Below are 10,261 nucleotides of genomic sequence, written 5' to 3'. Positions count from 1 at the left end.
TCAAACACGTGGCACAGCTCCAGTATGCCATGCTTTACCCCTCACATGTTTTCTGCTGATTCTCCTTCATCAGGGTGGGAGCTTCTTTGTTTACAGCAGGTTAACAACATGACTTCACAAAAGGAAATGTAGATTTCATGAGTTTGGCTGTCAATTCATGTTGAGGTTAAAACAGATGTTTGAAGGGATGCAATGCAAAAAATAAGAAGAGATTAAATCATTAAGAATTATTTATTTATATTATAGTTTGTTGTACAATTGTCTTTTGTCATTTATATTTGTAATTTGTCACATATGACAGATTCACCTGAAGAAACCAATATCAAGTTCAGAGACACATTTCTGCATCAAACTGCTGGTTATTGAATCATAAGATATCTGAAGCAGCATTACAAATACTAAACTTCATTCTACAGCTGTGATTCCTTTCAGGTTGATAAAAAAAATGACATTTTCAATCACAATAAATGTTATCGTCCATGTATACAGTACGGAAAACGTCCCAAAGAAACATTGCAACAATGAAAGAATGAAATAGAAGTATTAAATGACTTGCCCGTGGAGAGTAAAACAATATATCCATATCTAAACATAATTCATCAAAAGACCTACAAATATCAGAAAGTTAAACTCATGACTTATAGTGCTATATAGTGTCTCATTATTAACTAGATGTTGATAAAAGGAGAATTGACAGCTTTCATTTGTTAGTTTGGTTTATTTCATGCAGTTTCAGCACGACATACAAAATGAATACATTTCTTAAAAGCCAAGAATTCACAAAAAACATAATCAAACAATCTCATGACATTAAAGCTATAAAAACATGATAATAAAGTATAACAAAATGATAAACTATAAAAATAAACAAATCATTAGTTTTGTTGCACTGAGACTTTGAGTAAAACGTGTAAAACTCTGTAAATAAAACATGATCAAATCTTCTTAACATTTAAAATCTTACAGACTCAAATTAAATTCTGATTATCATCTGTTGTTTTTTACCTTGATTATTTCAAAAGGATCCAGACAGACGAAGTCAGAATAAAGTCTGAACCAACACTCCTGAACATCACAGAGAAATCTCACTTTGATAGATTTTGATATCAGCAGTTTTAGCATCACCAGCTTTTCCAATACTGAAATATGGGAAGAGTTTCTCAGTGAAAGTGTCTGTGAGAGTGCAGATGGGAGTCATGTCTTCAGGGTCGTAGAAGGACACCTCCCCCCTGTCATAGTCCAGCTGGACTCTGATCCTCTGGAGATTCTTCTTCACTCTGACAGTCTTACCAGCACCATCAGTGTATTTTCCACTGCTATGTGCTAAACACCAGATTCCATATTCTGGTGAGGCACGTCTCTTTCCCTTCCTGTCAGCTGACTCTTTAGTCAAACCTATATTCCAGTCAGGATGATCTCCCACCTCCACCTCCCAGCTGTGTTTCCCTGAGCTGAAGCCCTCAGAGCCCAGAACATTAGGATACTTAGTGAATCTCTCTGGATTATCAGGAAGCTGCTGATCTTTGCCTCCATGTCTCACACTGGTCAGATCATCAGACAGAGAGAGCCATCTGCCTGCAGTGTTTGGGTCCAGAAGGACAGGACTGAAGTGGACCTGGTCCTTCATCTTCTCCCAGACTCTGAAGGACAGGTTGCCCAGGTGTTTGGCCACATCTGTCAGCGCTCCTGAGAGCAGCTGTGGGTCTGACAGTGAGCTCTGGACTCTGGCTCTGCTCTGAGTGGCTTTGTAACTGCTGAGGAAGGGCCCGTTGTGTTTCTGCAGCTCTTCTTCAACAGCAGAGATACTGTGTGACAGAGAGGAGATGTGCTCCTGAATGCTCTTCATCTCTCTGCTGATAGTCTTCCCCTTCAGCTCCTCTTCCTCCCTCAGAGCTGCCAGTCTGGACTCCTCTTCCTCTTTCAGGAACTGATGGAGCTTGATGAACTCTGCTCTGATCTGCCTCTCTGTGGACAGCAGCTGCTTCTCGGACACTTGAATCACTTCCTTGTATGTTTCCTCCACTCCTTTGTATTTGTCCCTCTTGTCCTGCAGAGACTCTAAGTCAGATTTCAGCAGGTCCTTCAGCTCACTGACTGCTTGTTCTACAGGAACCACCTCGTGACTCTGGTGGAGAGAAAACTCACAGACAGGACACACAGCTCTCTCTTCATCCTTACAGAACAATCTAGGCTGTTCTGGATGTTTACTACACACCACGTCCACCTTCTTCTCTCCTTTTTCTGTCTCAGATGATCTAGCTTTCTGTCTCTCTGCAAATGAGTCAGCCAGCTCCTTCATTGCAAAGTTCACCAAAATATTAACTTTAGAAGATTTTCTTTTACAAATGGGACAGTTTTTGTTCTTACTTTGTTCCCAGAATTTCTGCAGGCAGCTCGAACAGAAGCTGTGGTTGCAGCCCAGAGACACGGGATCTCTGAAAGTCTCTGAACACACATGGCAGCTCAGGAAACTTTCAAGAAGAGCGGTTTTCTCAGCCATTTGATATTAAAGTTATTTTCAATAGCAGGACTCACCAACTTCCAATGTCTCTCCACTTCTCCCCAAATATACTCCAAACGTGTCTCGCAGCAGAGATCTCACACCCTGTAATGGCGTCTCAGCTCTGTTCAACAATGTCAAAATCCTCTTTCGTTTTCTCTGCCCTCCGTCGCAGGGTGAATTATCAACATCAGGAAATGCTGCTATGTCATTTATTCACCACCAGATGGAGTCAGGATGTCTTTCAGAGGGACATGTACTTTGGTATTCAGTTCAGGACGATGACTTTGTCCAGGTAGGCCTATCTGTTGGAAGATAAACACATAAGATTGAATACGTTTAAAAAAACAACAACGTGATAAAAAGGAAAAAGCTCATATATCAAAGTTTGAAGTGGACAGTTTTTGTTCTTAATTTGTTCCCAGAATGTCTACAGGCAGCTCGAACAGAAGCTGTGGTTGCAGCCAGGGGTTAAATTGTGCCGGGGCTGTCCGGGGCTCAGCCCCGGCACATAGGACGATGCTCTGACGTTATAACCCTCGCTCATTTGTCATTTGTTTAAGCCATATGTTAAAACATCTCTCGTTCTTAATATAGACTTTATTTAGGGTCGATATGTGTTGACTTTACTTTAAAATAGCAGATCTCTGTGAGGATATAGTTGTTCCGCTTAGTGAACACGTGTCTCTGCTCCGATCAGGAGCTGCAGCACCGCGGCTCCTTCGAGCAGAGTGAGTGAGTGAGTGAGTGAGTGAGTGAGTGAGTGAGTGAGTGAGTGAGTGAGTGAGTGAGTGAGTGAGTGAGTGAGTGAGTGAGTGAGTGAGTGAGTGAGTGTGTGTGTGTGCGCGTGCGCAGAGAGTCTGCAGCGGTACCGCCAAACCCCCGACCCGTCTTGTAACACGGAGCCCGTTTCCTACACCATCAGGGCCGGTTCTAACCAATTTGCTGCCCTAGGCGAGATTTTAGCCGGTGCACTTTAAGCACACATTACTAGAGACCTGATCTAATGTAGGGGGTACAACTCAACACCCATATGAAAAAGATTGGTTTACATTTTAATAACCAAATATGTGAACATAACCAATAACCCATAGCCAATAACAAATAAATGTAACTTATTTTATTTTTGTTGTTCATTCATATCTTATTTTACCTAGTTAACATTTATTTATGCATATTTTTGTATCTCTCAAGTTTTAAATGATATTTTTGGTTTACTGTCCTATAGTATACATTGAAATGATTTCAAACCTGTTTATCCAAATAATTATAAAGGAGTGCCTTGGAAATATTTGTTTACATAAATTGCATTTATCTCTCTCGCTCGATCCCACGCCCACTTTGGCTGTGAGCTGTGGACGCCTGATAAGCCAACACCCCCCACTTTCATCACTTACAGCGCCCATCGTACAGGGCAAATGAAAAGTGTAACCGGGGTGAAAAGGGTGTTACATATACTTAATTATGAATGTTTTACATCAAGGCCGAAAATTAGGATGAGCGCAAACAGTCAAAAATGTTTTTTTCCCTCCCAGAGCTACAGTACCAGCGCAGCGCCCCCCCAGATCTGGCGCCCTAGGCGACCGCCTATGTCGCATATGCCAAAAACCGGCCCTGTACACCATGCTAAATGTATGTCTGCATAAAGCTGAGTTATGATCGGTCATAACACACAGAATTTGGTGATGATTAAATAGTTTACAGTGAGATTTACTCCCATACTTTTGGCCATACTCACGCAGCCATACAAATGAATTGAGATTTCCACACAAATCTTCTTTAGCAAGTGTGCAGAGCAGTGTTGATTTAAAAAAGCTATTTGAAGGTTGGATATTTGTAAACCTTTTTTTGTGTATATATATATTAATAATTTAAGATGTAAATTAATTCCAGTTTATTTGTAGTACTTTCTATTTGTATTGTGACATTTGGTGGCATCAATGTGTGCATTTGATACATATAATGGAGCAGTTGCTTTAGGGCCACAGTGTATATCCCTTAAGGTCAAATAATGAGATCCTCGACCTCCGCCCCCCTCTCGCACCTCCACACAGAGCCCCCCCACATATCAAATCCTAACTTAACCCCTGGTTGCAGCCCAGAGACACGGGATCTCTGAAAGTCTCTGAACACACATGGCAGCTCAGGTAACTTTCAACAAGAACGGTTTTCTCAGCCATTTGATATTAAAGTTATTTTCAATAGCAGGACTCACCAACTTCCAATGTCTCTCCACTTCTCCCCAAATATACTCCAAACGTGTCTCGCAGCAGAGATCTCACACCCTGTAATGGCGTCTCAGCTCTGTTCAACAATGTCAAAATCCTCTTTCGTTTTCTCTGCCCTCCGTCACAGGGTGAATTATCAACATCAGGAAATGCTGCTATGTCATTTATTCACCAGCAGATGGAGTCAGGATGTCTTTCAGAGGGAAATGTACTTTGGTATTCAGTTCAGGTCGATGACTTTGTCCAGGTAGGCCTATCTGTTGGAAGATAAACACATAAGATTTAATACGTTTAAAAAAACAACAACGTAGGATAAAAAGGAAAAAGCTCATATATCAAAGTTTGAAGTGCACAGTTTTTGTTCTTACTTTGTTCCCAGAATGTCTGCAGGCAGCTCGAACAGAAGCTGTGGTTGCAGCTCAGAGACACAGGATCTCTGAAAGTCTCTGAACACACATGGCAGCTCAGGAAACTTCAAGAAGCAGCTCACCTTGTACTTCCCCTCGGCTTGCCTCTTACAGTCCTCTAGCTGTGTTGTTGGAGATCTCCCACAGTGTACTGGTGTCGAGGCTCTCTTCAACAATGTCAGCATTCACTTTCAATCCCTCTAATCTCTTTTACTAGTTAATCATTGATAGAAATGCAGTCATCTGTTTTTATGACCAGCAGATATATTGGAAAGATGAACTTTAGAATCTGGAAGACTTTCAAGTTCTGACTCAAACATGTTTTTAACCCATTTGTTTCCTCTGTTTGATCATCTGACCAGTGTTCAATCTAAACTTAACCCTTGTACGGTGTTCGGGTCTGTGGGACCCGTTTTCATTATTTAGCTAAAGAAAAATGATATGATCAATTATTTTTTCAAACTCGGCCACCACTGTACCCCTATACAGGGTGTTCTGGTCCTAACAAGTGTGTGTGTGTGTGTGCAAAATAAATAATAAATAAATAGCATGATGGGTGACCTTTAAGAGAAACTCATGGCTGATGTTCAGTTGATTACTTTCCCTACATTACATCTAGATGTGTGTTACATTAAAATATGTAAAAGCAGAAACACGTCTGGAATCAAAACATAAAAAAAGCAGACAATTTGAAATGATACAATTTAAAATATGTTTTATTATACAGATGTTTTATGGTCCAGTGTTACTACAGAGCTCCAGAAATATTATTTACATTTTTGCAAATAAAGTGCAAAGATAGATCAAATGTTTGTCTGGAAATAAAGAGTGACATTTGAACATCAGATATTTGTTAAATTATAAACATGTTTGGTTTTAACGACAAAATACAATCGAGTAAATTGAATTGACAGGCTGATGATAAAGAGTCTCTGTACAGAAACACAGACGTCCTGATGAGACTTTCTGTCCAGTATTTCATTATTTTCCCTCGACTTCAAACTGAATTGAGGTGAGAACATTTTACCTGCTTTCAGAATAAATCGTCTTCTCAGAATAAAGCACCATCTTATTTATGATTTGTTTCGTATCGCTCAGGCTGATCAGAGGATTTGTTTAAAATGAAAACTCAATCTGAACACGACTGCAGCTGATTCTCGTCGAGTCAATTTCAATCAAATCTGCTGCTGTGATGTTTGTGTGTGTCTGGAGTCTGGAGAGCGCCACTTTTTGACACTTTAAAAATCTGACTGTCATTTAATCTGGTCCGTCATTACAATAATAAATGTAAGATCTAAAAATGATCAATTAACTATCTTTTTCCAGAGCTTTCAGCAGCATTTCATGGACTTGCTCAGTATGGAGATCACTGTTTCAAACATCCATTTATCAATTATAGCGTCAATTAGCAGCCTTTGGACCAAGGTGTATTTGAAACTGCTCGAAAAGTCTAAATATTTAGGAAAGCAGACGGCTTGTAATGTTTCTAATCTTTAACACAAAGTGACTTGCTTTAAATATATTTAAATATCAGTCGTGATGTCGGTGTCGCTCTGCAGACTGTTCAGAGTGAATCAGCTGTTTTCAGATCAGAGAGTCGTTCTGCTTTCGTCTCCGTCTCTCTCCTCGTTCTTCCACTGTGCGTTTGCTTTAAACCTCACACTGTCTCCGTCCTCTGCTGCATTCTCCTGTTCCCTCGCCTGTCAATGAAACAAATACAGGACATTTAATCAAATACTTTAAACGTCCCCTACTATACTCTTTTTTTCATCAATATATCACAGGTCTCAGATATATACAGAACCTGTCTCTGATTGGCTGAAACACCAAACAGATCATTGCAGCATCCCATAAACCCCTCTGTTTCAGCCCTGTTTCCAAAGTGCTGATTCTCTGTCTGTTACTTTAGATGAAAATAAGGAGCCCCTCCCCACGCCCCTCTGAGAGATATTTTGTTAAAAAGAACACATTAGGGGCGTTCACACCAAGTACTTTTCCCACAGTAGTTCATGAGAACTTTAGTTCATGAGAGCTCTTTAGTTCTGATGAACTAAAGCAGATCGCGTTCACACCAAAATGAGTTCCTGGGGGTGGATTAGGCAAATGAGCCGCTGACGTCACTTCTTCCTCTTCTGCTTTGGGTTTACTGGCAGGCCGCAAACAACTTCACGGCGAGTACAGTAGGTGGCGGTATGCACCTTAAAGTAGCAATTCGCCAAAAAACCGAGAGAAGAAGAAAAAAAACTTCCGCTTCCGCTGGATGCTTCTGTTTACCTTCCGACCTCAGACACGGTATGGAGTTGACGTTTTGGTGGTCGTGTTATACAGCTTCGTAACGGAGTTATTTAAGCCAATAACTCAGCCACAAATACAAATACAGATCGACCATTCAAATGCAATAGAAATGCTGAGTCGGAGGCGAAGGCGGTTAAGAAGCCTTAACAAAAGGATTGGACGACGAAAGCACACGCTATGTTGCCGAGGATGATGGCCGTTATCACGCCCAAAGAACAGCAATGGTACGTTCATTAAATCACATTAATACTATCTAATGTAGGATTTATGGAGTTATGTAGGGCTAATTTGTGTCTTTGTATGTGTTCCAGATATGCGAATACTACGGAACTCTGGGTGAACAATAGAACGTCGGCCTGGTGGGAGGTGGTGCCAACGTGTGCAGTGGATCGAAGATTTCCGAATGTCCAAGGGCTCTTTTCAACTCCTCTGTATTCGCCTGGAAGCAACGTTGTGGAGAGGCATCTGAACAGCATGGAAATTGTAAATTGACAATAAAGCTGATATTTTGTACAGTGCATTTTGTTCTCTCTTTTATTTACCAGTCAACAGACACAATTACAATAGTGCAGACACACCTTAGTGCAAAGATTAAATGTCAGTATCAAAACAGTACTCATACTGTATATTTGTATATTAATGAGTATATTATGTTAAATGTGTGTTAAAGAAAATGGGATGAGGTTGAAAGCTCTTTAAAAACGTTTGTATACACACATGTTAAGCATGCACACCTGAAGAACTACGTTACACACACACAGGTTAGTCTGTGTACCGCTGCACTGCTGCTGGTTTAAACAAAGACAGTCATGATGCTAGTGCCGTGCATGTAGGTTCTCTTTTATTTATCAGCAGCAGATCAATAAGTGTCAGTAGTATCAAAACAATATAATAACAGTGGCAATATATATATATATATATATATTAGGGCTGTCAAGTTAACGCGTTAATAAAGTTAGGTGTCAGTATTAATAACAGTGGCATATATATATATATAATCACAATAATACAAAATGAACTCTCCCAGGTGTAGGCAATTTGGGGTGAAGTGTCTTGCCCAGGGACACAACGACATCCTGACTGCAGTGGGGTTTGAACCTGTGCTCCCCTGATCCGAACACCAACGCACCAGACCACTGCACCACACGCCTCCCAACAAGTCATTGTACAGTTTATCAACGACAAGTTTTTCTTAATTTTTGTATTGAAGGCCTGTTGGATTTAATCAGCTCGCTTAGCACTGCCAGAAGCCCAGCCTGAAAGGTATTTTGTTGCTCCACCTCGATTCCTGGGCCTTGTGTGAATGCAGCAGCCGTTCGTCGTGCATCTCCTTGGCACGCAGGTCCTCATTCTCCTTGCTGACCATGGCACGGCGGTCCATCGCCATGATGGTGTCAAGGAAGCTGTCATCGCGTGCCCACTTTCCTAAGGTGAAATATGCAAGATACAAGATCAGTTTAATCGCAACAACGAGGCAAAATGTTGATTAATAGTCCAGTTTACTCTGAGATAGAAGATCAAACCGTTTTCATGTAATCCTTTTATTTATACATCACATATACTGAGGTAGCTGGGCCAATCAAGCTTGGACTGAAATATCGAAATTACATCTCTCTTTGATATTGACTACAATTATTGCTACAATGCATCAATTCATTATCAAGCAAATGACTTGTGCATGAACTCTAAGTAGCGGTGATGCAATACATATTTCGATTTACTTATTAATAGTTATATCACCTTCTTCTTCTTTCAAGGCCAGAGTAGTTACAGTGTAAGTGGATTGACATCTAACATAACATGGCTGAGTACAATTATAACAATCAATAAAAAAAAGGAAAAATAAATAGAATTTCAATTACATTTCTACTTAAATGTGCAAAGATATTAGAACATCAGTCTTTGTGGCATGCAGGTAATCAACTGTTTAAGCTTTTACCATTAACATGTAGAATGAATGTTGCAAATTACTTGAAATTATAGCAACTAATGTATTGTTAGAGGTAGCATTATGTCCAGCTAGCATGCTAATTGCTAACGTTATATTATCGTTTTATCCCAGAGGGGAAAACTAGTTTCTAATCCTGAGAGAAACACCTCGCCTGAAACACACGATTAGTGCCATGAGTTAGTGAAGCAAATTACAGAACATTGCACACTTATTCACAAGTCAATACGTGTTCATAGCGGGCACGGCTGAGAATAGCTAGCTAGCTAGATGTTGTTTAGCCAGCTTGGACCTAACGTTAGCAAGTTCTAGCATGGCTAGCTCGATCTACTGAGCAAATAAAAGTACATCTAAGACCAGTATTGTGCAGATTAAAACAGTGCAGTGCATGTATTTTATTTTACCTTGGTAGTCGTCCCGACATGACTTTGCCAGGTCTGCTAACTTTGCAGAGCCACAGAAACTGCATTCAGTAGAAGCTTCTGAATGCGGCGCTTCGCGTCCTCCGAGTAAACACTCGGCGTGGTTTGCATTCCGCACAGCCAATCAGACGTACAAACTACTTTCTCCCACAACAGTCCCTGCTCTCTAGCAGGGCCTGAAAAGCGAGTCTCACGAACTAAGTTGAGCTACCTTAGTTCCTGGGGCTTTTTGGTGTGAACTCAAATATATCGTAGTTCTGATGAACTATTGTGGGAAAAGTACACCAAAGTACTCCGGTGTGAACGCACCTAATGGTGCTCTGGGAGGAGATTCAGGTGATAAGGGGGGGGGGGGGTTACCTTGGTTGGTGATTGGCTAATGGTTACACAAGCCAAAACATCGTTATGACATCACAAAGTGGCCAAAATCTGATCAGCTCATTTTCAGACAGGTTTTTATA

At 40.7% G+C, this 10,261-nt stretch overlaps 1 protein-coding gene across 1 annotated transcript; it reads right to left on the bottom strand.

Annotated features, from left to right (window-relative positions):
* Positions 1–212: 212 nt before the first annotated feature.
* On the bottom strand, positions 213–5,253 carry LOC117481859 (nuclear factor 7, brain-like). Its single transcript, XM_034129772.1, has 3 exons — positions 5,097–5,253; positions 4,716–4,985; positions 213–2,805 (listed from the first exon to the last, which is right to left on the bottom strand). The coding sequence occupies exon 3, from the start codon at positions 2,498–2,500 to the stop codon at positions 1,073–1,075; it is 1,428 nt and encodes a 475-aa protein (XP_033985663.1). The 5' UTR covers positions 2,501–2,805; positions 4,716–4,985; positions 5,097–5,253; the 3' UTR covers positions 213–1,072.
* Positions 5,254–10,261: the final 5,008 nt, after the last annotated feature.

This window comes from Trematomus bernacchii, unplaced genomic scaffold (assembly GCF_902827165.1).
Source record: "Trematomus bernacchii unplaced genomic scaffold, fTreBer1.1, whole genome shotgun sequence".
NCBI lineage: Eukaryota > Metazoa > Chordata > Actinopteri > Perciformes > Nototheniidae > Trematomus > Trematomus bernacchii.
This window is presented reverse-complemented; position numbering and strand designations above follow the sequence as displayed.